Source organism: Dermacentor silvarum, chromosome 7 (assembly GCF_013339745.2).
Source record: "Dermacentor silvarum isolate Dsil-2018 chromosome 7, BIME_Dsil_1.4, whole genome shotgun sequence".
Classification (NCBI taxonomy): domain Eukaryota; kingdom Metazoa; phylum Arthropoda; class Arachnida; order Ixodida; family Ixodidae; genus Dermacentor; species Dermacentor silvarum.
Genome location: NC_051160.1, coordinates 10,598,692 through 10,625,514, shown reverse-complemented (window position 1 = coordinate 10,625,514; position 26,823 = coordinate 10,598,692). Strand labels below are relative to the sequence as shown.

At 46.1% G+C, this 26,823-nt stretch overlaps 2 protein-coding genes across 3 annotated transcripts; both read left to right on the top strand.

The window, feature by feature from the left end:
* Positions 1–1,081: 1,081 nt before the first annotated feature.
* LOC119458472 (peptidoglycan-recognition protein SC1a/b) lies at positions 1,082–9,726 on the top strand. Of its 2 annotated transcripts, XM_049670164.1 has the most exons (6): positions 1,082–1,264; positions 4,234–4,471; positions 6,323–6,520; positions 8,252–8,457; positions 8,606–8,700; positions 9,537–9,726. In XM_049670164.1, the coding sequence occupies exons 2-5, from the start codon at positions 4,399–4,401 to the stop codon at positions 8,657–8,659; spliced, it is 531 nt and encodes a 176-aa protein (XP_049526121.1). In that variant the 5' UTR covers positions 1,082–1,264; positions 4,234–4,398; the 3' UTR covers positions 8,660–8,700; positions 9,537–9,726. The 2 variants fall into 2 exon arrangements, with proteins under 2 accessions (XP_049526121.1, XP_049526120.1); XM_049670163.1 differs by lacking the exon at positions 8,606–8,700 and having other exon boundaries at positions 1,087–1,264.
* A 2,249-nt stretch (positions 9,727–11,975) lies between these two features.
* Positions 11,976–26,613, top strand: LOC119459414 (peptidoglycan-recognition protein SC2). The gene is made up of 4 exons (XM_037721202.2): positions 11,976–12,057; positions 18,882–19,079; positions 21,215–21,420; positions 26,440–26,613. Exons 1-4 carry the CDS (start codon positions 11,988–11,990, stop codon positions 26,611–26,613), a joined length of 648 nt encoding a protein of 215 aa, XP_037577130.1. The 5' UTR covers positions 11,976–11,987.
* The last annotated feature ends 210 nt before the right edge of the window (positions 26,614–26,823 follow it).

Genomic DNA, 26,823 nt, shown 5'->3' with positions numbered 1-26,823 from the left:
TTTGAATACTTATATTCTGAGCATTGGGTGAATAGCATTGGAGAGATTGTGTCTCCTTGCCTGACACCTTTCATGATAGGTAAATTTCTGCTTTTCTTGTGGAGAAACAAGGTGGTTGTGGAATCTTTGTAGATATTTTCGAAGATATTCACGTATGCCTCCTGTACTCCTTGATTACGCAATGCCTCTATGACTGCTGGTATCTCTACTGAAGCAAATGCCTTTTCATAATCTATGAAAGCCATATAGAGAGGCTGATTGTACTCCGCAGATTTCTCAAGTTCATGACATGGATGTGATCCATTATAGAATAACTCTTCCTGGAGCCAGCCTGTTCTCCTGGTTGATTGAAGTCAAGCGTTGCCCAGATTCTATTGGTAATTTTCTTGGCGAATATTTATACAATACTGAAAGCAAGCTAATGGGCCTATAATTCTTCAATTCTTTAACGTCTCCCTTTTTATATTTGGCATTCTTCCAGCTCTCTGGTACACTTGAAGTGGTAAGGCATTGCGTATAAAGGGTCGCAAGCTTTTCAAGCATATCTTCTCTATCTCTGTTTAAATGTCTTGCAAGGCCCTTCTAACTTCATCGCTAGCTATAGAAGGAGCCTCTGTATCCTGCACAGGTAGCATGGCTTCTCTGGTATACTGCAGAGGTCAGTATAGAATTTTCTGCTGCTTTTACTATATGATTGAAATTGCTGATGCCATTACCTTGCTTATCTTTCACTGCATACGTCTTGCATTGCCCTATGCGAAGTTTTCTTCGCACTGATTTCACGTTTCGGCCATCTTTTATTGCTTCTTCAATCAAGTTGTGGAATAAACGCCTGTATTCAAAAGTCGACTCAGGGCCTGCTTCTGCCTGCGACTTCTACAAAATAAAATATGCAAACTTGGTTAAAGTGTTCTGACACATAGCTTTCTAAGAGCGAAACATTATCTAACATTAAAAAAAAATTTAAGTATGTGTGTAAAATAACAAATCGAGCACTAGCTGCCAACGGAGAAACCGTCAACGTGCGGCGACAAACAATGAACAATATATTTTACGATGACGAAAGCGGTATTTTTTTCTGTCGCAGTTAAAGGCTTTACTAAACAGGCGGCAGGCCAAGTGTTCCTGTGACGCATGGCGCTGTCGCGCTGTATGCGTTGGCTTCCAGCACGGTATCCAGGCGAGCCCCCACATTGTTCGATTCGGACAATGAACAAAGTCATCTGCACGTGGAAGGTCGCCCGCCCGTACCGTTGCATATTTCGTGAGTACACGCTCCTGCTTCGCTTCAAGGTGTCAGAACCACAATTCCACATTCCGACGGCCGTACAAGCGTCACAGATGCAGTCTTGGTGGTCGTTGATCGCTGTCGTCATCGAACCGAACTCATCGCCAGGCCGGTTCACTTTGAAAAAACAGTCGCGACGGCACCCGGCTAATAGATACGATTATGTGCCGTTCTGCTGTACACAGGGCCAATTAAGTTCAGCAGTAGTGAACGATCGCATTCGCTGCACAAGCTTCACAAGTTCACGAGCGTCAACAGCCCACACCACCTAGAGTGGTATTGCACCAGCTCATCCAACCGAAAAAATCCTGTGACCATTCAGCACATCCTAATAGAATGCACCGGGATGATGGCGGGATCCACCCAGTGCACCTTCCAGAACGTAACCTTCCAGAAAGTAGTCTTCCAGAAGCGCTTGGATTTAAAGCGGACGCAAGCATAAACCGGTCAGCAGTCGAGATAAGCAAAAGACGTTCGGAGTATTGGTGGGGAAAAAAAGCAGGGAAGAAATTGATAGGTTACAGGCACAGTTAGCGGTACAGGGTAGATAGAGAAGTTTTGAGTAAGAAAGACAAAAAAAGTTAAACAGATGTATACAGAAATGCTAGAACAAAAAGTATGTATAACATACCTGAGTAACTCTAGCAGGCTAAGTGACTAATGGTCACCGCCCCGTTTCAAAGGCGAGCAGGCAAGTGGGGCTCGAGAGTTAGTGATTAGGAACAATCAAGCAACTGCAGGAGGCTAAATTTCGGAGGCCAGATAGTGGCATCATATCTGCAGAATTCCTTCGCTGTACTGGTCGTCAATGGCCACTGCCTCATTAGAAGCCCGAATGCTGCCTCATGATGTCTGAAATGAGCGCCCGCAGCAAGTAAACGGCCATGCCTTCTGTTGATGTCTAGAACTTATATTACTCTATGCTTGATAATCATGTCCAAGAAGTCAGTCAGTGGATTGAGTGATTCGGCAGCAACAGGTTCGAAAGAAACACACGTGACAAACATGACAAAACGTTTTGTTCAGAAACTCCTCGCTTTTACCTTCATTGTAATTTCGTTTGAAATCGCCAGACCTTCTATCAACACAACGGGATCTGTATAGGCGCAAGCTTAGAGTTGATCCTCAGCGACCATTAACTCGAACGGCAGGACAAGAAGCCTCATGACAAGCCTCTAAACGACGGACCCTAAGTGTTTCGATACGTCAACTTTTCTTCTTTTTTTTTTTCGCAGTAACGAATCGGGCAACTAACAACTTGTTGACTATTTCATTGACGGGTTTCGCTCAGGAATTGAAGCAACTAATTACGGTGTATTAGCTTTCCAATGAATATAGATCATGGTTATGAAATATGTCAATAGATTGTACCAGTGATCACGGGAGCTAACTGTGCGAACTACCCCCCCCCCCCCCCCCCCTTTTCCTGCCATCTTGAAATGCCTCCAAGTTAGCAAAGCGATGCAATGCCAAATCCGGTCGCACCAGCTCCTACTGTCAAGCGCAGAGGCTACGTCAAGATGATTTCCTGTGGAGAACGCTGTCAGCCGTCGCCGAGCATTTGCTGGCGGCCATGGAAATGCCGAACAATCGCAAGAAGGCAGAGCAAATTCCCACACAAGCACAATCCTAAATCCTTACGTTCAGAAGGTCTCGCACATACTGAAGGAATCGACAGGAGAAACTGGAGTAAGAAATAAGAGTGTTAATCTCACGCAAGAAGCTTTCGACCTTCGCGAAGGGTCAACCTATCTACCTAATATCCATCTAATAGGTCCACCTATTTAGATGGACCTTGGCTCGCACAGCGAAAGCCCACGGTGACCAGCCACGGCGTCGGATCTAGCCCACTCAAAAAATTGGATTAGGGTTGATTAAGATGGCTTAAGGTGGATTATAGTGGATTAAGGTGGATTGAAGTGGATTATCGTGGAGTTTAATTTAACGTGATAACTTAGACAGGTCCTCATGCTTTCGCATTCAAATCCTGTAAGGATACTTTATTGACTGACAATTTTTCCATGCTTCCAGGATCTCACGTGTTGTCTAGTCTTATGTTGTCTGAATTGTGGACAACATATACCAGCTCGCCAAATTTTCGCTTGTCGATCACTGTCGATAACTGCGCAGTTCGTGAAAACATTGCACATGCTCGCTTTGTTTGCGCGCCAGAGTGCGACCATTTACATATTAGTAGTTTTCTTTCCCTGCCACGTTTTAAGGCACGGCCCTGATAGAGTCATGCTGGCGCAATTTATTTCAGTGTCTCGTTTCAGGCTGCAGCTGCACTCCTTTAATTAATCTGTCGTCATTTTTTTTTCATATCGTCATATTTTGAATAACCACGCCTAACGTGCCCAACCTGCACGATAGAGTCAGTCCATTTATGTCAAGATAGATCCGTTCATGACGCACCGCCAACGAAGCGCTCATGACGTCACGCGATGACTATCACCCAACACTTGTCGCGAATGCCTTTCTGTCTATTCTTTCTATATTTCTGATTAAGGCATGAAATCTCCGAGCGAGCGTTAGGTTTAAGAGTTGTCTCTGTGTCACGGGGAGAGAGAGACAGAGAGAGCGAGGGGGAGGGCATGCAGTGTGCCAGCACGCGAGGTCATTCCTGCACGTTGCAAACGCAAGCACGTCTTCTGTGCCGGTCCCCGTTACAATGCGGCGAGAAAAGTGCTCGCGACCGCGCTCGAAAACCTGGACGATCGCCCCTTGAAAGAGGAGTAAACTCTATAGGACACTGGTCCCCAACGGGTTTCGGCACTCAACGTTTTAAGTGCGCTGTTCAACATCTTAAGGGCTTGTGAATAGTGCGACCGACTTTGAAAGTTGTAGCGCGTAGCGTCTCCTTATTGCGTGAATTTTTCTAACTTTATTTTTTTATTTGTTTGTTCTATCACCTTTGATTCCCTTTAACCCTTTCCCCAGCACAGGATGGTAGCCAGCCCGGTACTTACACTGGCTAACCTCCCTGTCTTTCCTTCCCTTTCATGTCTCTCTCTCGGAGTTTCAACAGGGGCATCCTGTACCTCCTAGCGTCAGCCAACTGCAACAGCTGAGAAGTCTCCGAGTCGAGGAGCCTCCCAGGAGAGCTCACCATGGCACGGCCACTCGTGGCGGTCTCTGTTGTGGTGACATTCCTGTTACTGGCGAACGTGCTCGTTGAAACTGGTAATATGTCGCTGTCTTTTTTTCGTGCCCATTTTTGTCGCATGGTGGGAACGAAATGCGTGATATCTAGCAGTGGTACGATACTAGTTGTTAGGAATTTCCAGCGCGTTAAGTTTGCTGCTGGTGTTATACACCCTGGTGCCAAAGTACTTAGCGCTGTAATTATATATTGCTTTCTTTTTTTTTTCTGCCCAAGAATTGTAAAAGAAACAGGTGTATTTTAACCGAGGAGTGAGAAGATAAATTTATTCTCTTTCTTTGTCGCGGCCCTGAGGTAGTATTACGCATGAGCTCCTTTCAAATGCGGATTTCACGGTATTGTTTTCATACAAGCTGCATCAGCTAACGTTAGCCAAACTGTTAAAGAAAAGCACTGCTGCATTATATGATTATAAGACCTACCAAGTTCGGTCATCAGTCAACTTTCGCCATTAGGACAACCTTGTTTTACTAATTATTTACCTCATATTATATAAAAGATCATTTAAACAAACTTTAATTTTGAATTAAGTGCATGATTTCTGATGAGAAAGCATTTTATTGTGTTATAAAGCATCGCGTTTGGTCTTTTATCAGCGCGCTATGTCCTGCGTAATTATTTGTTTACGTGCTTTATTTGTAGAACGCGAAATGCGCGCCCGCCGCGGTGGCTCCATGGCTAGGGCGTTGCGCTGGTGAGCACGAGGTCGCGGGATCGAATCCCGGCCGCGGCGGCCGCGTTTCGATGGAGGCGAAATGCAAAAACGCCCGTGTGCTTGCGTTGCAGTGCACGTTAAAAAACACCAGGTGGTCAAAATTATTCCGGAGCCCTCCACTACGGCGTGCCTCGTAATCAGAACTGGTTTTGGCACGTAAAACCCCAGAAAGAAGAAATGCGTAAAAGTTCCACGTGATTACATATGACATTTGTCTGCTATGGATGTTCTTGCATATTCAGTTAAAAAAAATTCAATGACGTTTTCTTTTTTCTTTGTCCAGAGTTACGGATTTGTAAACTTTCTGGTTCAATTTTATAGTGACGTACACTTTGGGCAATTTCTGTAAAAAACCATGAGAACCTCACTGAAACTTTCGCTCACCCTACACTCGGTAGAATTCACATTTCTCTCTTGAATAGCTATCTAGTTACAATCGAACCACTAGCATCACATTAATGAAGGCTAACCTCAAATTACCCAGGCTTGCTTCGCGACGTGCGATGCTCCGCTTAAGCCTATTTCACAAATTTTATCATCATCCCTACCTTGCGGATTTACTAATACTTCCTCCCGATTACGTCTCGCACCGTCTGGACCATGCTCATAAGGGTAACATTCCGTTGTGTAAAACCGAACCATTGTTACAGTCCTACATACCACGCACATGAAATGATTCAAATAATCTTCCCGAATTGTTAGTGACAATGTTCAGGTCATGAACGTTTGTGACTTTATTAACCAACGATTTGTAACATCTTGTTGAATGGTGCCTCTTCATAGCTATAATTATAAAATTAGAGACAATGTAGATTGTTCGTATTATTTTTTGCTTTATTTTTCTTACCGCTCCCCTCGGGAATGTCTGTTGACCCTGAAGTATCACTAACTAACTAACTAACTAACTAACTAACTAACTAACTAACTACTAACTAACTAACTAACTAACTAACTAACTAACTAACTAACTAACTAACTAAATAAATAAATAAATAAATAAATAAATAAATAAATAAATAAATAAATAAATAAGACAAACATAATTCAAATCGGTTCAGCGGTTGTCTAACGAGGGCATTCCTGCTTCTCACACGAATTTCAAGAGGTAAGTCAGAGTCGGCGCTGAGCTATATATAACCCTCGTCTTAAACCGCAGGTGCCCTGCGTTGTCCAGGCGTCAAGATCGTGTCTCGCAAGGGTTGGGGCGCGCGGCCACCGCGATTACAGGTGGCGATGAAAACTCCTCGAGCCACACACGTATTCATCCACCACACCACAGGCCCGCAGTGCAATGACAAGACCAGTTGCAGCCGACTCATACGAAGTCACCAGAAACATCACATGGACGCCAACCGTAAGATTTTCGCAAAGCCGTTGTCATGGAACTGCGCATGCTCGCTTCAGCGAAATTTACGTACGCTTCAAAATTTTAAAGCGACAGCTTTAAGTGCTCCGTTAAGCAGAAAGCACGGCGTCGCCGGCGTTGACCGTGCGCGAAAATTTTCTGCCAATCACAGAGCAGCGGGCGCCGCGTGCTCCGCCGGGTTCCTTGCGGTACCGCCAGTGGGTGCTCGCCTCCGCGCATCGCTGCAGCGCCGGCCGTGCGGGGGATAGAAAAAAAAAAAAAAAAAGAGCCAGAACGCTCGCCTTCGTGCATAGGGTTCGCCGCAAGCGTTTCCCGGTAAAGATTACGGTTGTATAAGCTGCAGTTGCCGGAAAGCATGAGAAGCACTCAGGGGCTCTAATGTTATAGCGTTCTACTCTTAAAGACGAAGCTTAAGCGTCTCCCAAGTTTTTTCTTTCTAGTTTCTAGGCGAAACAAGAGAGCGAGTGTCCTTCAACTTCAACAGCGTGCGCCCGCCGTGCAGCAAGGCTCCGGGGGAGGGTAGGGAGGGGGAGCGCTCCGCGTACGACGCCGCGCGCGCCCTCCCAGGCGGCTGTATTTTGAAAGCCATCTGCAGCGGGGGCAGAGTCCTTCCTCCCTGCGCTGTTTTCGCGGCTTAGTTCGCGTTGATGCGAGCGGCGGGACGAAGGTCAATTCGCTCGCTGCTGCCGCCGCGCTTTCTCACTACAGCGTTTTGACAGCGAGTTTCCGCGGTCTTCGAGTGAGATGCGTTCATGTTCGCTGGTGTGCGCGTGACACCATGCTTGTTAATTTAGCTAGTATGCATATGTTTACATGATTATACGGCCGATAAAGGTACTATCCTTACTTCGTATAGCTGTCCACTAGTTTTCTGTGGCAATCGATGCTTCGCCTTTCGGGAGAAACTGCAACTTTTTTCTTCTACACAATCAGTGCCTGGCGTATTTGTTGGAATAGCTCATGTTTTGCTGTTATACTAGAATAGAGCTTAGTTCTAATCTACAGGAAGATAGCAGATAATCAATGAAACACACGAGCCTTCCCGCCAGCACCGCTGAAAATGCGGCTGACCACTGAATTTACCACATGTGGAGGTGTGCGAAAAGCGATTTTCAAACAGAGTTAAATATTTATCAAATAAAAGATGACACTGTAAGAATCTCATCTGAATTAATTAAGAATGGCCCAATGCGAATCGAAAGATGACGATACGTACTACATCAAACACAAATCGAATAAGATGGCAGTGAACCGAAACCGATTCGAATCATGACGACACCAAATCGAATAGGATCAATTCTCGCAATTCGGGGACTACTAATCGGAAAACGAGTGCACAGGATGGAATGATTTTCGAATAATTTAAAAATTGTTCCTGATATCATGCAAAGCTTCCGAGTACTTTTGAGTACGTTTATAGTCAAGACTGGCCGCGAGCGCATTTCTATCCCACGGATAAAACGCCAGTTCATATTCAATCCGCTCGTCAATCATTCCATTTCAGTGCGCATTATATATATATATATATATATATATATATATATATATATATATATATAAAGGACAGCAGCTATGATATTTCAGAGTGATATCACATATAGTATCTATCCCCTCCGAAGACGAAATTGCGTACGCACTCGATCCTTCATTAGAAATTGCCGCTCTTCGCAACCACATTATTGGTTTGCTTCACTTAGGAGGCCATTGACTACTACACAGGCTGGCCAGATATCGGTTACAACTTTCTCGTGGGTGGTGACGGCCGCATCTACGAAGGCCGTGGCTTCGGACGCGAGGGCGCCCATACTCGAGGCTACAATCACATCGGCATCGCCATCTCCTTTGTGGGAGACTTCAACCGAGCCAAGCCAAGCCAAAGGATGCTCCGTGCGGCCCAGAGGCTGATCTCCTGCGGCGTCAGAAAAGTACGTTGCGATTGATCGGCAGCTTTTCCAACTATTAATGCGATTAGCCTTCTTATGGTATTTCAGGCACTTTCCGGTGGCAGACTGTCCGTCTGTCTATGTATATATCTGTCTATCTGTCTATGTCTCTAACCGTTTTCCCGCCCAGCTGGGTCACCCGTGGTCGAATGGATCCGATGGCGCAACGGGCCGTTGTGCTTAGGGAACAGGGCTCGGAAGCAAACGTCGACCCAACTTGCATGGGTACGTGGCACTGTGTACCTAGGTGCCGCTCTTGAACGAACCTCTTTTGACTCCGACATGGAGCACTCAGTGTGTGCAGCTCGGACTGCGCTGCTCTTCAATTGAACCTCTTTGATACCAACTTGGGTCACTGGGTATATGCTAGTAGGTGTTTGCCACTCCCCACTGAGCCTCTGTGACGTCAACATGGGTAACTAGGTATGTGCCAGTCTACAATAACAAAAATGATCATTTAAATTTCTCCGAAGCTCGGCGGAATCGAATCCGCGCCACGCGCAGACTTTCCGGCGGCGTCGCTAGATAGCGCAGCGTGTGCATTAGGATGCACCAGCGCGGAGCCCGGCTGCGTACGCGTTTCGTCGTTGGCGATAAGGTGTGTCGCGATACGTTGCTTCAATGCTAATCGCCTTAGCGTCGACATTCATCGTCAGATGAGTTACGCCGGATTTTTTCGCATATGTGTGAATATGTGGTAAGTGAATTCAGACGATAAGTGAAGCGCTTAAACGCATCCATTCGAATCGCGCATCGCTCTAATCCGACCGTACGTTGAAGGCTTGAAAAACTTGGTTTGCTGTGTCCCTTTGTCCTTGCCGTTAACACCTCATAGCGCTTCCTTTGTCGCCCTGCATTGAAGAGACTACTGACCCTTCTCATTTCTGTCCTCTAGATTTAGCGGGTTATGTCAGTGGGCAAAAGCGGAAGCTATCAAGGGCTTGTGGTTGGAAATTGCGAAGGGTCTATATAGCAAGCCAACGCATGGCAACAGAAATGTGCCTTTTTTATTTAAATAAATTTTTCTCTATCTTATTTCTTTCTGTCTCCCTTGGACGCAGGGGAAGATCCACAAAGGGTACTCACTGCATGGTCACCGAGACGCCAACTGCACCACATGTCCGGGCAACTCTCTCTACGCCATCATCAAGAAGTGGGCGCACTTCAAGGGCAAGCTTAGGAGGTTCCTCTGCTAGCGGCCAGTGACCCACAAAATGTCAATAAATCAAAAGCAACATCTTTCTCTTGGAACATGTGACGAACGCTGTTGTGCTTAAGAATCATTTAAAAAGTTTTGATCGCAAACGAACAGGGACGAAGAAAAGGGGTAACACAAGGACGAGCGCTTTCTAACAACTGTTTTTTTTTCGAAGAACCACCTGCTTAAATACCCACAGATCTGTGCAATCCAGTCAATAGATCACGTCTATAACGCATATAACAACACTTGTGATAGAATGCCCCGTATCAGCGCTACCCGGTCAGCATAAAAACAACAATGCGCATAAAACAAGCACATAACGAAAATGCGTTAAAGATATGATGACAGGACCGAATTCGTCTTTATCTAACAATGAAACAGAAGGATGACTGGTGTATTTTTCCTTTTGATTTGCAATCCAGTGAGCTTCCACAATTTCTCTCGCGGTTTGATTTCTATGCCCTAAACAAAATGGCAGTGCTTCCAAGGCAAGGTGAGCACGCATGTTGTTCTTCACAATGCATTGCCAAATGCGTACTAGGACGACCTTTCAGACTAGACAATAAATAATCTGAGTATCTCCAAGCGATGGCAAACAACATTACCTTGTTTTGTCCAGCAACGTGGCATATGCATTTTTTTTTCAATCTTGGTGCATGACAGCTTGGGACACCCTGTATATTACAACTGTAAGCAGCGACAATGATTCGGCAATGATTCGGTTAACAGCTGCTTAAGTTTGGGAAGGAATAAATGAAACACGAAGAACTCCGATTTTGGGGCATATAACCTCAAGTTAACTTGAAACGCGCCACAAAACCACGAATTTCTTTTAAAAAGAAATAAACTGCGAAAAACACCATTCGAATTTGTCCAAGTGTAAGCTCCGAGAACGCAGAATCCTATTTATCGGGGACGCCGTATATAGGGTATGGCTCAGGATTATGTTTTACCACTTTGGGGTTCTTTACTGTGCACTCGAATCCCGGTACACCAGCGTGACGGCCGGGATCCAGCCCGCGATCTCGTAATGGATCGAATCATCTTATCTGAAACAAGTTTGTGCACAGCGCTAGTGAGGCATTCGCGCCGTGATGCGCTAGCAATCATTAATGCCCAGTTTGAATCTTTTGGTCTTGCCCTATTCAGCGTCGCTATTCAAGCAAAGATCTCCCTGTCCTCAAACAGAGTTTCGTTTGCGCATTTTGTTGACACATGCTACAAAACTGCGCGCACTACTACGTACACTACTCAGGCAAAGAGGAGCGGACAGGACAAGCAGTGGCTAACAACTTTTACTTTATTTTACTTATCAAGTGCTGCCACCCTCTATTTCAGGCCTTAGGCAGGAGTGACTATTGAATACAAAATTCTGCAGTAACGTAATAAACTCTGCAACAAAAGAAAAAAGTATTTGGATAACGAAGAACTGTAGGACAACTGTAGGTTTATTCGAGAAATATCGATTATTAGGGCAATCGCAAACGCCTGCGCATTTGTAAACAAGCCGTAGGACAGCCATGTGCACCAGCTTGCTCTAAAACGCTGTAAGAAGTGATAGATTATGCAGTGCGTCATCAACATGGATCTTTATGCATGAAGGCAATTTACTTTTCAAGAAGGCTCAAGGACGGCTGACTGACGCAGAGGGAGTTTTCTTTTTCCATGCGATATGGATATGCTTCCGGGATTTCACGTGTTGTCTTGTCCTGTGTTGTCTTGCGCACAACAGATACCAGCTCGCCCAGTTTTCGCTTCTGGCTGTCGATAACCACGGCCAGTTCGTAGAAACGTTGCACGTGCTCGCTTTGTTTGTGCCCCAGAGTGCGCCCATTTACAGATTAGTAGTGCTTTACCAGCCAAGTTTTAAGGCACTGCCCTCCTCGAATTACAATTACGTAATTTTTAACGTCATGCTTGCAAATAAACATGCCCAACGTGCCTAATCTGCACGATAGAGTATATTTATCTCAAACAGATCTGTTTGTGACGCACCACCAACGAGGCACCACCAACGAGGCACGTCCTGCGATGGCCTTCACCAAACACTTGGCGTATATCCTTTGCTTATTTTTTGCATATTTCCGATTAAGGCATATTATCTCCAAGCGAGCGTCCGCTTGAAAAGTCTCTGTGTCCAGGCAAGGGGGGGGGGGGAGGGGGCAGTGTGGAAACTGGCGTGGCAATTTCTGCATTGTGCAAACGTGGCAGCTCAGTGTTCCACAGGGGCGCACACGTACCCGTGAACGACGTCCAACTGCAGCAGCTGAGAAGTCTTCGCTATCGAGGGACGGTCCCTGGAGATCCCACCATGGCATGGGGACTCACCGCGCTCGCCGTGGTCGCCTTCCTGCTGCTTGCGAACGTGCTCGTTGAAACTGGTAATCTCTCGCTCTCTTTTTTGTGTTCCACTTGAACGACGAAGTAAGTCTTGTGTGGTACCCCGTTTACTACTTCTCACAATTAAATTGTAATTTTGGGTGCTTTCGGGAGGCACCGCCAACCTCACCTTCGGCGATGGAAGTGAAGCCAGCTAGACGTTCGGACGAGACAGACGAGACAGACAGACAAGTGCTTCGAGGAAGCGCAACCACCTCATGAGTGACGGAGACATCGAGGACACCCTGCTGTATTCTGCTTAATTGCAGAAGATGTGTCGGATGACGGTGACTACTTGAGTGTTATACGGCAAAAAGAAAAAAAGAGGAGAATTGTCACTGCTTCCTGGCCTTCAACAAGGACCGACGGCAATGCGAAATAATAATGCTACGGCCCATCTCATCCTCATCACTTCCGAGGCGTCAATCGACAACCTGAAACGCCCAAACAGGCAAGCCCTATCTGTATCACTAGAGGATCTTGTTTCGAGTGAGATTACAGATGTGAGAAGTAACACCTGCGAGAATATTCTCGCAGTCGATGTCAAGAACAGAGGAGCGTTAGATATCCTGGATGCAGTGAACGTACTGGACACTATAAATGTGCGCAGCATTCTATCACATGGCAGCGATACTTACTCAAACATGATTTATGATGTCGATGACTCAATCATCGACACGAACCTCCCTATCGTGGTAAAACCATCGACAGGGGAAGCAAATTTTTTTACAGGTCAGTTGCCTAGGAGAATCACTTTGTGTGAAAATTGCCTTCAAGGGAGACAGCATGTCGTCACACGGGGAAGTTAGATTGTTATCGCCATACATGCAGTGCGGCTTTTCGTTCCGAGACCTCTTCAGTGCCGTAACTGTTTGGATAATCAGGTGGTCCAGTGGCAAAAAGTCGGCCGAGCGCCTAAAATGTTGTTGGCAGCACAATGCCGACGTTCGTTTGCCGTGCGTTGGCACGGCAAACGAACGTCGACTTTAACTGTGCCAATTCCTCCAGTATCCATGAAGCCTCGTCTAAAAACTGCCCGACACGAAAGAAAGAGCTGAAAGCCCTCAAACAAATGGTGAGAGACAACTCAACGCACAAAGAGGCCACCGCCAAAGTGCGACAGCGTCGTGCCCACCGCAAACGGTCTCTTAAGAATACTGATGCCGTCGTAAGAGGGCATCGGTCAAGCAGGTTACCGGCGCTGAAAACACGGTGCCTGGTGACGCAGTGCATACGTCTACTGGAAATGCGTGACCTGCACTTCCGGCATTACGCCCTCCAGCGCAACAATGGCCCACAGTGGATTACCGACGCACCAATGACGCCACAGATCTAGAACAAGGTGAAGACAAGCAAGTAATCGAAATCATAAAGTCTCTAATGAAAGTCGTTCGCGTGTTGATGACTGACATGCATGCATTGAAAGTACCGGACGGCCAGGATCCGGTTCTTGCGAGCCTCGAATTGCAACCACTGTGGCTCTAACGCCTAAATTGTTCCTCAGACAAGTAAAGGAAGCGTTTATTTGGCAGTGGAATGTCCGCGGACTGAAGTCCCGCATTTCTGACTTTCGCCAATACGTTATCGCAAAACCAATTTACCTTTCTCGTTGTCTGTGAACCAAACCTACAGAACGCTGTCTAGCTCTTAGGCTATGAACCTTTTGTGTCATCGATTTGTATTGACATTAGCAACGTTATGATCCCCATATAAAACGAGCTATAGAGTTCTTCATGCAGTGCGAACTCATGACAGTAATCAATATGTTTGTTTGACTGCTTAAGAATTCAAGGAGAAACTCCTCTGGGAGTTTTATAAGTATGCGCAAGCATTGTGACACTTGCCCAGCTCTACCCAGCCTGGTGTCATTATTTATGAAACTTGATCTGAAAAGTATAAACGACAGCGCTATGGCGACACGAACTGCTGCGGACGGCGGCGCAAGGTGTATTGATGACGCAAGCAAACACTGCAGGTGGCGGTGCCAGGTGCGCTGATGACGTTCCGATCATTATACGCCGTTATCACTCTTTACTGCCTTATCCATCCACGTCGAACCATTATGAACCGTGATCAACCATACTTCGGCGGCGGCTGCGTATGGCGCGGCCTTCGGGCCCTATATCATGAAAGCGATCTGCGTTGGGGACGCCGCTTAGTTCCCGTTGAAGCGAGAGGCAGCACGAAGGTCAATTCGCTCGCTGCTGCGGGCACTGTCTTGCAAGCAATCGTCTTACGTCATGGACGGACGGGGGGGACGGACGGATGAATGGACGGACGGGTTGACTCGTTGGGCATATAGGCTTAGAAATGCTTACGTATTTAAAACACAGCCTTGCGTTCACTCTGGTGGGCGCTTACCTTTCTTCATCCAGTCATTTCGACAGGCAGAGACTGAGATACATTTTAGCTAGGACCTCTTGACCATACATTGTTGTTGGGGACTCATCATTCATTATGGGGAAGCACCAAGGTAACTTCCAAAGAAAGAAGACTAGTTTCGTTTGCCTGTGACCATGAATATTGCTGTTTAATCGATGACAGTTCCTCGTTTCTGCGCGGCAGGACGTCTAAGCAGCTGTTTAGACTTAGCTTTTGTATCACGATGTCCCACTGGCAGCATCCATTGGTTCGAAGATATAGAAACCGTCGGAAGCGACCACATTTGTACCTATCTCAAGCTAAAGGATCTCACCAAGGCGGCTTCATCAAATCTTCAACTACCTATAGATTGGATCAGTGTTTAAATCATTAATGAAAAGCGCATGCAACGAAGGCTTTTCACCTACACTGAAAACTCTGATCGCAAAGGCAACGCAGGATGCTATGCGTTCATTTGGGTCATACGCGAAATACATATATTTTAAGGCGGAAATACAGCGCCTTCGCGTAATCCGCCGGCGAACTGAGCTACGATACAGACGGACTAAATCAGTTTACGACCATATAGAGGCCAGACGCATTCAAAAGAAAATTCAGCGTCGCATTGCTGGGCTGGAATATCAACGCTGAGAACCTTTTTATGAATCTCTCGATCCGCGTGAGCCTCTGTCGGTTGTCTGGAGAACAGTTCGTGCACTTCGAACAGCTCCTCAACAGCGGAGCCCATCTAAATCTCCAGCTCCCATCAAGGACGCCGAGAAGTCGACGCAGCAGAAGAATGCTACGGAAGGATCGCGGGTCCCACTTTCCAGCCTTGCACCACTGTCCCTATTGTTACTCTGGCCCACGAGATCCGCGTATGGAGGCACCTTTTGCCGTGGATTAAGTGGAGGCTGCACTTGCTTCTCGCTGGGTGCAGGCGTTCTTCGTCACCAAGACCATAACTGTGCCATATACTCTGCGCTTGCAAACATTAGTCAAGAAGCCCTATAGATGCACTACATGACCTATGCAACGCATTATGGCGTGACGGCTTGGTCCCTACTACGTGTAAATCCAGTCACGTTGTCCCACTCCTCAAGCCTGGCAAATCTACCTTGAAATTGCCATCTTACCGTGCAATAGCACTGGCCAGATGCGTCGGCAAGGTAATGGAGAGAATGATCCTGATATGGTTAGTGTGGTACATGGAATTACACAACGTGCATCCAGAGGTAATGGCATGTCTTTTAACGCGAAAGCTAATCGATAGACAGCGCTTTTGACCTTGAAACACCGGTCCAGCGCTGGACCGGTGTTTGACCTTTCTATAGGTCAAACACCCCCCGAAACACCTAAAACGACTCACTGTTGCCTTACTCCTTGATGTTAAAGGCACCTACGAAAATTCGTGTACAAGCTTTCGCTGGATACAGAGCTGTTTCAATGAAAGATATTTCTTTATTTTGTATGAAGACGAACTAACGCCGTCTATTAAAACCTCTTGTGGTGTATTGCAAGGCGGATCACTCAGCCCTACACTGTCCAACCTGGTGGTCATTGGCCTCGCGGGTTCGTTGCCGCAAACCGCACAGATCTCGATATATGCGGACCACATTTGCGCATGGGCATCAGGAGTGACACGCGAACAAGTCCGCGGGCGATTTCAGAAGGCTTCGACGGCAGTTTCAACATATCTACGAAGTCAAGGCCTCGAGCTTTCACCCGACTGTTCTACTGGTTGCTTTTATTCGTAAAGTGATGACCCCTACACTTTGCGGATCAATGGCTAAATTGCACCAAACAGGCACCGAATTTCTTGGCGTCACCCTCGACAGGGTCTTACGCATCTTGGAGCCCTCATGTCTCATACGTGACAAAGCGTTCGACCACTATTGTTGACCTTCTCGCGTTTCTCGGCGGGAAGTCCTGGAGAGCTTCGCTATAATTAAAGCAGCCCTTATATGTAAAGGCCCTATTTATGGGTTTCCCGTGGTACAGTTTACCAGAACTAGGAAATACTCGCGGGACGAAGATTCCCAGACTTCATATTGCGCAAGCCCAAGCACACAGAACGTGTCTTGGTGTCCCAAGGATAAATCTTCAATCGCAATAGCGACCATTGTCAGAGGTTATCCTAATACAGTCTACACGGCAACAGATGTCCTGAGAGCACACATCCGACACCTGACTCGGCTTCGCTAACACCATCTTGCTTGCCTGCCAGCAAAGAGGCCACATTCAACATTTGTCAAACCTATTGTAAGACATCAAGCCTATTTGCCAACGCACAACTCACGCCTGCTGCACGACTATCAGTTCAAATGTGGTGCCTATACCAGCCGCAAATAAAATTTGCCATTCCGGATATCAGAAAGGAAGCTGGAGCGCCGTTGCAAGCTTTGAAGCAAGCAACCTTAGAAAACTTTTAACGTGCCCAAAATACGGCAAACTGTCTACACAAATGCCTCGGTGAAACTCAACAGCTCGGCGACTGCAATCATCATCCCGGCAAAATCTGAACAAGCCAAGTTGAAGATATCATGTCCGACCACATCGACGTGCGCAGAACTTGCTGCCTTCCGTGCTGCACTTGATTTTATCAGCGAAGATCCAAAGCAACAATGGACGGTTTTCTGCGATTTCAAAACAGCCCACCAAAGCATTGAAAACGCAATGCACCACGGAGCCAACGAACAACTGGCCTAAGAAACTCGGCAGGTCTATTCTCGCAGCCATGACAAGGGACATGACATATATTTTAATGACTTCCAGGACCCTGTACTGTAAGCGGGAATGACTATACCGATTAAGGCCGTTTGATCCGCACTTGAAAGCGGTCGATGTGTTTTGATTCCGCTTTCGCGAACTGACGCTGCGGCTGGGCTACGCTTGAAGGCCCGTGAATGTGGGACTCGAAGGCTTTCACCATCTGTCGTTTACATTCGTCGTCTCAGGATATCCAGCTACATCTACCGCCTATGTTACCAAGACATGAACAGACCATGTAGTACCGTTCGTGGCTCGGCGTCGCTTTTACCAGTAAACTGTTAGGGCCCATTCACACTTGCGACTAGGCGAGGTCGCGCGACCAAAGCGCAAGTAGTCGCAAATGGTCGCTTTTCTCGAAATGCAACTGTTTCGGGCCAGTCGCTCACTGCTCGATTTTTCAGTCGCGCGACCGCAGCCGCAGAACAGCTGAACCAATCAGATGCGAAGGAACAGGACGTCCGTATACGCTGACGCTTATTTTACGCGGCGATGACATTTCAAGCAGACGTGAACGGCATACCGCGCGACATTTCGGTTTAGCGACTCGTCGGTCGCATTTGTCAGTGTGTTCATCTTGAGTAGCTTTCTGGTCGTCAGTCGCAATCGGTCGCGCATACTGGCCTAGTCGCAAGTGTGAATGGGCCCTTATGCCTTGATTGGCTTTATATATTGACTCAATGACTTATATCACTGATTGTATATGGCTTTCATAGAATATGAAATGGCATATGATTCAATAAAAATATACCAGCAGTCATGGAGGCACTGTAATCAAGGAGTACAGGAGGCATACGTGAATATCTCGGGAAATATCTACAAATATTCCACAGCTGCCTTGCTTCTCCACAAGAAAAGTAGAAAATTGCCTATCAAGAAAGAGGTCAGGCAAAGAGACAATCTATCCAATGCTATTCACTGAATGTATTGAAGAAGCATTCACGCTATTAGGCTGGGACGGCTTAGGAGTCAGGATCAACGGTGAATATCTCAACAACCTTCGGTTTGCAGATGACATTGTCCCGTTCAGCAACACTGGGGATAAATTGCAACAAATAATTTCGCAGTAGTAAAGGGTGGCGACGCCGCATTGAAGTTTCCGCACCAGATCATCGTGACCTCATGGATTCTTAAGGCGTCTGCTCAGGCCTCGTAAACTTTGTATCACTAAACTTTGGACGGCGTTGTATTCTAGAGATGTCAAACCCTAAACATACCAAGTTTCAATAACATTTATTGAGCCACAATGACAAAAAAAAAAAAAAAGATTACTGTGAAATCCGTGACGTTATTCTGACGTCCGGGTCGTGAGGTTTGAGCGCAAAACTGAGAAAAAACATAACTTTAATCTTCCCTTTCTCTTCTAATAATCAAGCTTTTACCGCGAAAATAATGAACATCGAGTATTGAAATAATATATTTTGTCACTCTAAACTGACTTACTGTTTGTCTTTGTTGTCTCTTTAAGGTTTCCGGAAATTCTTGCGAAAAACAATGACGTCATGGATTCTGCTTCACACAGACGGCAGAATTCTGATCACTCTCTTAAATGCGACAGACTCGATTGAAATTTGTTCAGCGGTCGTCTAACGAGAGCACTTATATGCTTCACATGTATTCGAGGAGGGAAATCGCAGTTGGCCTCGAGCTAAAACCCCATCTTAACGAGCCTTTCTTAACCAGTGTTAACCCGCAGGTGCCCTGCAGTGTCCGGGGATCACGATCGTGTCCCGCAATAGTTGGGGCGCGCGGCCTCCGCGAGTAGAGGTGGCCATGAAAGACCCTCGAGCCGAGCACGTCTTCATCCACCACACCACGGGGCCACAGTGCAAGCACAAGACCAGTTGCATCCGACTCGTACGAAGTCAACAGAAACACCACATGGACACCAACCGTAAGGTTAATTTTTTCTTCTTTTTTTTTTTAAAGGCGTTGCACGAAACAGCGCACGCTTGTGTCAGGGAAATTGAAGTTTGCTTAAAAAGGTTAGTACAACATACAGTCACGGCATTCAAGCTGCTGTATATATATATATATATATATATATATATATATATATATATATATATATTCTCCCACGCTTGTTGTTCTCACTCTTCGTATATATGCTCACTCTTGATGAAGGCCGGATGTCCTGTTATGTTTTTCTTACGTGCTTCTATTTTTGAACTACTTCTGTGCCGGCTCCTGTGATTCTTTGCTGTATATATATATATATATATATATATATATATATATATATATATATATATATATATATATATATATAAGGTCTTCACAGCGATATCCAGAATGATAGATATCGTCATTCAAACCGGCTTATTTAGCAATAAAGCTTATTGCTTCGACAGTAGAAGACATCTGTATGGTGCTGCAGGAGCGCTCTACAACGACTCGCCTAAGATGCCATAACATATCTGTATGCATCGTGGACGACACTTTATACATGGCGAAATTCTGCCATATTGTAGAATTAGCAACTTTGCCAGCTGATTGGCCAGGAGCTCTGCTGCGGCTTGTTTGAGTGGCTCAAAACGCCGACATTGAAGAATCTGAAAATATGGCGGAATCTTATAATGCCCAGAATAAGTCTTCGCCCTCTTGGCTCTCTTCAGATTCCCCTAGATTCCTTTGACACTACTTCTGAGTATTCCACATGCTAACCGAAGAATTAGCACTAAGTTGCGTATCCCGAAGGAGATATTTAAATCGTTGTGATTAACTATATACTGACGTATTTTACTTAGTCTACTTAGCAAGTCCTTCTGCGCAAATGTGTGCCTGGTTTTGTTTGTTGAAATATTTAACGTTTTGCAGTTATATTAGGATGGAGTTTAGTTTTAATCTACCAGCGTACAGCAGATAATCGATGAAACGTACTAGCTTTCTCGCAAGAACCGCAAGAAAACCAATATCGATTACTAGAATTTGCAATATGTAGAGGTTTGCGAATAGCGGTTTTCAATACGAATTGAAGACACTGCAAGAAACACATAGAAATACAAAATTATGGCACGAATCGAATGAAAATTGGGAAATAACGACACTGAATCGAACACGAATCGAATCACGAAGGCACCAAATGCAATAAGTATGCTTAGGGCAGCGCATGAACTGGGAATCCAAAAACGAGTGCACATGATGGAATTGTTCTAAAATAATTTTCTAGTCGTTTTGAACATCATGCAAAGCTTTGAATATGTTTATAGTTAGACTGACTCGGTGCGTATTTCCATTCCAGGGATAAAACACCAGTTAGTTTCAAATCTACTCCTGTATTCCCTTTTAATACGAATTATTAAAAATATTCATATTTCAATATGAATATTAATATTTATATTTCGACTGCAACTATAATATTTTAGGGTGAAATTATATATAGCAGCTTTTCCCTTCGAAAACAAAACTAAATACACAACACTTCGATCCTTCCATTCCAAATTGACGATTATTCGCTAACTCCTAAGCCATATGACAGCGATTCTGTTCGCGAAGGTGGCGAGCGACGGCTTTAAGCGACGAAACGGCTCCGTCGCATGAACATATCACTCGTTGTCACTCGATCGCTCGGTTCTGGAAATCGCGAATTCGTCGCTCGTCACCCGGAAGTGCTATGAGCGACTAGTCAATAGCACGAAGCCGGGACAAGATGTACACCAGTCAAGTACTACTGATTGTCGCACGGAACGAGCAAACGGCTAAATTTTGATACGTGCAAGGATAAGAACCTACTGCATAGACCTTCAGTAATATTTTATGCTGCTCCTTGCAGTAAAACACAACTTAAAATAATAAAGCATACGTCACGCCAGTTTCGGCACGTATTTGCTGCCCTCATACCGGCAACAACGGGGAGACGTCGCTTAAAGTCGTCGCTCGCGTGGGGTTCGACTTGCAGGCGACGAGCGAACGCGACAGCCATCTATCTCCTTCGCGTCGCTTGTCGCCGTCGCGCGCAACATCGCTTGCATGGCGTTTATACTATAATTGGGTTACTTGACATCAGATGCTGTTACATATTGCGCGCAGGCTGGCCAGATATCAGCTACAACTTTCTAGTGGGCGGTGACGGCCTCGTCTACGAGGGCCGTGGCTTCGGACGCGAGGGCGCCCATACTCATGGCTACAACCGCGTGGGCATCGCCATTGCCTTCGTGGGAGACTACAACCGGGCCAAGCCAAGCCAAAGGATGCTCCTTGCGGCCAAGAGGCTGATCTCCTGCGGCGTCAGACAGGTACGTTGCGATAGGTAGAGGGCATTTCCAACTATTTGCACATGTGCGAATACGTCGTTAGGGAATTCAGACGATAAGTGAAGTGCGTAAATGCATACTTTTGTACTCGTGCGTCTTTTTTACTTAGACAGTAACTTGAAAGCTAGGAACTTATAGTCGGGTACAACTTTAGAAGGCAGCGGCATTCGCCCCTCAAAGGCGGAAACACACGAGCCTCCACCAATGGGCGCGCCCTCTAGACTGACGTCATGAGCCGGACGGCCAGTGATCCCACCGACAGAGAACATGGCAGCCCGCGCTTCGAGCTGGGCTGTGTTGCATCATCGGGACGTTTTCTTTAGTCGCGGAGGCAATTGGCTGCCGCACTTCCGTTATCTGGGTGGGGCCTCTTCTACCTCCTTAAGTTGCACCCGACTATAGTTTGCTGCGTCCGTTTGCTCTTGACGTTAATGCCACACGGTGCCTCCTTTGTCACTCTGCAGGAAGAGGCAAAATAAAAATTCCTTGGTTGTACTTGCTAAAATAAGTATCACAATAGGAAGCATGCCGTATAGTGGACGACACCAGATTAATTTTGGCCCCCGGGGTTCCTTTACCGTGCACACAACCCAAAGTATACGAGCGCATTTGCATGTCGCCCCCATGAAAAGGTGGCCCGGATCAAACCCGCAGCCACGAGCTCAGCAGCGCCACGCCATTGTCCCTAAGCTACCGCGGCAGGTTTTCACCCTATCCATTAGCACCGTATTTTCAGCTGTACCCTCACCATAACACCAACCAACCAATCTGCGTGGCTTTCATAGATTACGAAAATGCATTTGATTTAGTAGAGATATCAACAGTCATGGAGGCGTTGCACAGTCAAAGAGTACAAGGAAGCATACGTGAATATCTTAGCAAATATCTACAATATATCCGCAACTATACCCGAATTCTCCACAAGAGATGAGGAATAAAAGCCTATCAAGAAAGGGTGGAAGCAAGGAGACATATAATCTGTATAATGCTATTCACTACTTGCTTATGAGAAGTATTCAAGCTACTAGATTAGGAAGGTTTAACGAGGATCAACGGCGAATATTTCAGCAACCTAAGGTTTACCGTTGACATGGTCCTGTTCAGCAACGATGGGGATGAATTGCAACAAATGATTAAGTACCTTAACCGATAAAGTGTTATAGTAAAGTTGAAGATCAATATGCTAACAGAGGTGATATCACAAAGGTGATATTCAATAGCCTGACAAGAAAACAAGAATTTATTATTGGCAGTCAGCCTCTAGAATCTGTAAAAGATTATGTTTCTGTGGGTCAATTACTCACAGGGGGACCATGATCATGATTAGAAAATTTACAGAGGAATAAAAATTGGTTGGAGCATATACGGCAGGCACTACCAAATCCTGACTGGAAGCTTACCACTCTCGTTGAAAAGAAAAGTGTACAATCATTGCGTTCTACCGGTGCTAACATATGGGGCAGAAACTTGGAGGTTAACAGACAAGCTTAAGATGTTAAGGGCTACGCCACGAGTGATGGGAAAAAAAAATTAAGAGTAACGGTAAGAAACTAGAAGAGAGCGGTGTGAATAAAAGAGCACACCGTGGTTACCGGCATTCTAGATGACATTAAGAGGAAAACAAAATTCAAAGGGCACTTAGTTATCCCTGCGTAGATGAATGCGAAAGCATTGCGGTGTTCGTCACAAGGTGCGCACAACGCAAGGTCGGGGTTCGACTCCCACCAAAGGTCGTGGGTTCCAGTACCTTAATTAACTGTTACCTTAATTAACTTTGCCTTAATTAACACTAAAGGTCATGGTTATGACTCCCACCAAAGGTCGTGGGTTCGAGTGCCTTAATTAAATTCGCCTTAATTAACACCAAGTGGCGTGGGTTCGGCTGCCGCCAAAGGTAGAGAGTTCGTAGCCTTTTTGGACCATCGTGAGGTCACGCCAAGGCCCGGACTTTCTGCTTCATGGGGCATATAATGCTTTGGCATTAAAATGCAACTGTGTAGGACATGTAATGGGCAAGGCAGACAACCGGTGCTCTATCAGATTTACAGAATGGGTGCCAAGGGTGGTGTGGCGAAATTAGGCAATTTGCAGGAATAACTTGGACTAAGCTAGCGCAAGACAGGGGTAATTGAAGATTGCTGCGAGAGGCCTTTGTCCTGCAGTGGGCATAAAAATAGGCTGACGATGATGATGGTGGTGGTGGTGGCGCAACATATCTTGGCGCATTGGGTTACGCTGTCTTAATCAATAAATGAATCAATCAATTCATATTATGCTCCTCCTCGCCATCTCCGTGCAGTCCACGAAACGCGCTCTAGCTTCGCGTCATCCAACGAAGAAAAAGAATCAGAAAGGCTCCTCCGATGCCCGCCGCTAATCACCTTGTGCGCGATGCCGGTTTAACGGAAGAGCTGGATTACGGAAGGATTAGAGCGCACCGTGGGCAAGCTCGCTCCCTTTCTCGGAGTCACGCAGCTGATGTTCGCTCCTGATAGGCTGACGCGACCCGCAGCTAATCACTTAACTTGTAAGTGCGGAAGCCTGGGGGAGTTGGTATATATAGCTCATTGCGATGACATCGATTCACTGAACACGAATGCTTTAAGCCTTGCTTGAGTTCTTTGAAGACTACAACTGACTTACGCGGCTATAAGACCCGTTTCGCTTCTACCTCCTTCTACTTCTTACCGGCGTTGGTTCCTCCCTTTTACTTCTCTTTCTTTCATTCCTCACACCATTCTACCATGCAATGCTGTTCAGGTGACCTCCTAGCGAGAGACAGTTACGGCACTGCACTTATATATCCATTCCTTTCACCTTCTAAAGTCACATACTACTAAAGTCAGCAGCCTTTCACTGTCTGTCTCTCATTTTCTTAAAGGGACCGGCAGCCGTCCGGAGTGTGTCGTGAGGTTATTGTGCCGATGGAAAGATCGTAACTCACAATGATAGGAACAAGCATAATTTTATCCTTCAAATGAGGAATTATATTTTTAAATCGGCACTGAAACTCACGAAAGAATGACGGCGGGCGACATTCTGCGGCGGAACGGGTCATCATGCTTTGAAAACCGTGTACATTTCTTAATAAATGTACAGGCCTAGTTGGTTTCGAATGCTCTATCTATAAAGTCACAATAATGTTTATTTCCTATTATTGCAAACTATGTCTATTTATCTGTGTACTTAATTAAATTTAATTAAATTATGGGGTTTTACGTGCCGAAACCAGTTCTGATTATGAGGCACGCCGTAGTGGGGGACTCCGGAAATTTCGACCACCTGGGGTTCTTTAACGTGCACCTAAATATAAGTACACAGGTGTTTTCGCATTTCACCCCCATCGAAATGCGGCCGCCGTGGCCGGGATTCGATCCCGCGACCTCGTGCTGAGCAGCCCAACACCATAGCCACTGAGCAACCGCGGCGGGTGTCTGTGTACTTGTAATGAGCAAATAGTTTTATCGAAAAGTGGCGCTGCCTGCGCTCAAGGAAGCGGAGCCATTAATTGACGGAGCGCCTCGCAAGCTTCTCGCAAGTACAAAACCAGTCACTGTACAGCACCGACTGCACCGCAATGACGTGCAGTCACGCCAGCCGACAGCGAGTTTTAGCGATGACCACACTAGCCGTGCAACGTGCACCGCTGCCCGTATCAGTCGACTCGGTCCATTCGTCGATTGGTCGGACTCATAGGTACAGCGACGGTTACCTCTGAGATGCCCCTATGAGTCACAAACACAGATCTCGAAGGCTATGACGTCGAGGCTGCCACGTTTTATTCTGTCGCCGGCAGGAAATTTCGCAAAATAGAGACGCGTCCGTGATATCTCTATAGTAATAGAAAGTTGTTGCAGTCGTGTTGAGGCCGCAATCTCAGCGTATGATACAACAGCTGTTCCGCCGCCTTAGCTGCATGTATTTCGAATTGCTTAGTTTCTGTCGCCATTGATGTCAGTGATCACTGTAGCCGGCGTCCGTACCCAGTAAGTAGAAGAGACTTCGTTGACGGAAAAAAATACGTTTTAAGGATTTTCTGACATTTACTGGGTGAACTGTTGCAGGTGCAGATGTTTCAGGCAGTAGGCTTTCCATCGGGTCCGAAACATGGGAATGCTTGAAAAGCGGCTGTCGGTCCCTTAAAAGGATCGCTCACCAGGTTTGGGCATTTTCAAAAGACAAGGGCCGCACACACAGTAACAATCGTGTCTGCAAGATATCAATCGGCTGTGTGCTTCTAGTCAGAGAGTCGTACGCGCAAGCGCCTGTACGTGAGACGCAGTGCCTGCTACGTCACTGATTGTGGTACGTGACCTCGGAAAGTAAACCAATGCATAACGCGCTATACCGCTGTACCGCCACTGGAAGCGCACCGCGCGGCAAGAAAGAAATAGACGGGAGAAAAAGAAAGAAGTGGGGATGGCAACGTAAACGTGACGCTTTTCCGGTATGGAATATCGCTGGAAAGGAAAGACGCCCGTGGATGCTTGCCTCGTTTGCAGTGAACCTCGCTTCCTGTCAACGTGGCGACGCGACATTTCCATTTCTCTTACCTCCTTTAATAATGCATAAAATTGACAAATTCTTGCTGTAAAACGCCCCTTAGACGTTGCTCTAAAGCTTCCCGTGTATAATTAAATTTTAAAATGGAGCCTGGTTAACGGCGCTTTAAACCATTATTGTAGTGCGTACTTTCGCTTAGCTCCGCGGATTTAGTGAGTCTGTGCTCGGAGCATTTTCGTGAAGAATGAAGATGGCTTCTCTTTCCTATTGGACGCCTGCATTTCCATACAATGAAGCTCTAGAACTTTGCTGAAACTTACGTTATTTTACGAGCTACTTTCCCTACCTGCATTCCTTCAGAGAAGCATCAATAGTACAGCATGAAGCGAGCCTGCGGCAGGCACACGTGGGGTGACAGAAATGTATATTTTTCAAACTGAACGAAAAAAAAAAATATCCCTTGTATCATTTACTTGATTCCATCTCTCTTGGACGTAGGGAATGATCCGGAAAGGGTACTCACTGCATGGTCACCGAGACGCCAACTGCACTACTTGTCCGGGCAACGTTCTCTACGACATCATCAAGACGTGGGCCAACTTCAAGGGCAAGCTTGGGAGGTTCCTCTGCTTAGGAGGTTCCTCTGTCAGTGACCTGCCAAAACATCAATAAATCTGTTAATGCGCCAGGAACATTTTTTCTCTTGGAACATTTGACGAATATTGTTGTATTTGAGAAGAATCACTGACAGCAATACATTTTGTTCTACTTTTATGCTTGAATGACTCGATCGCTGTCCGATAATGAAGGAAAGAAACCGTAGATGAGGTTTCCTTAGGTAGTTGGTTCACTGGCAGTTGGTCCCATCTACCTGCCCAGGTA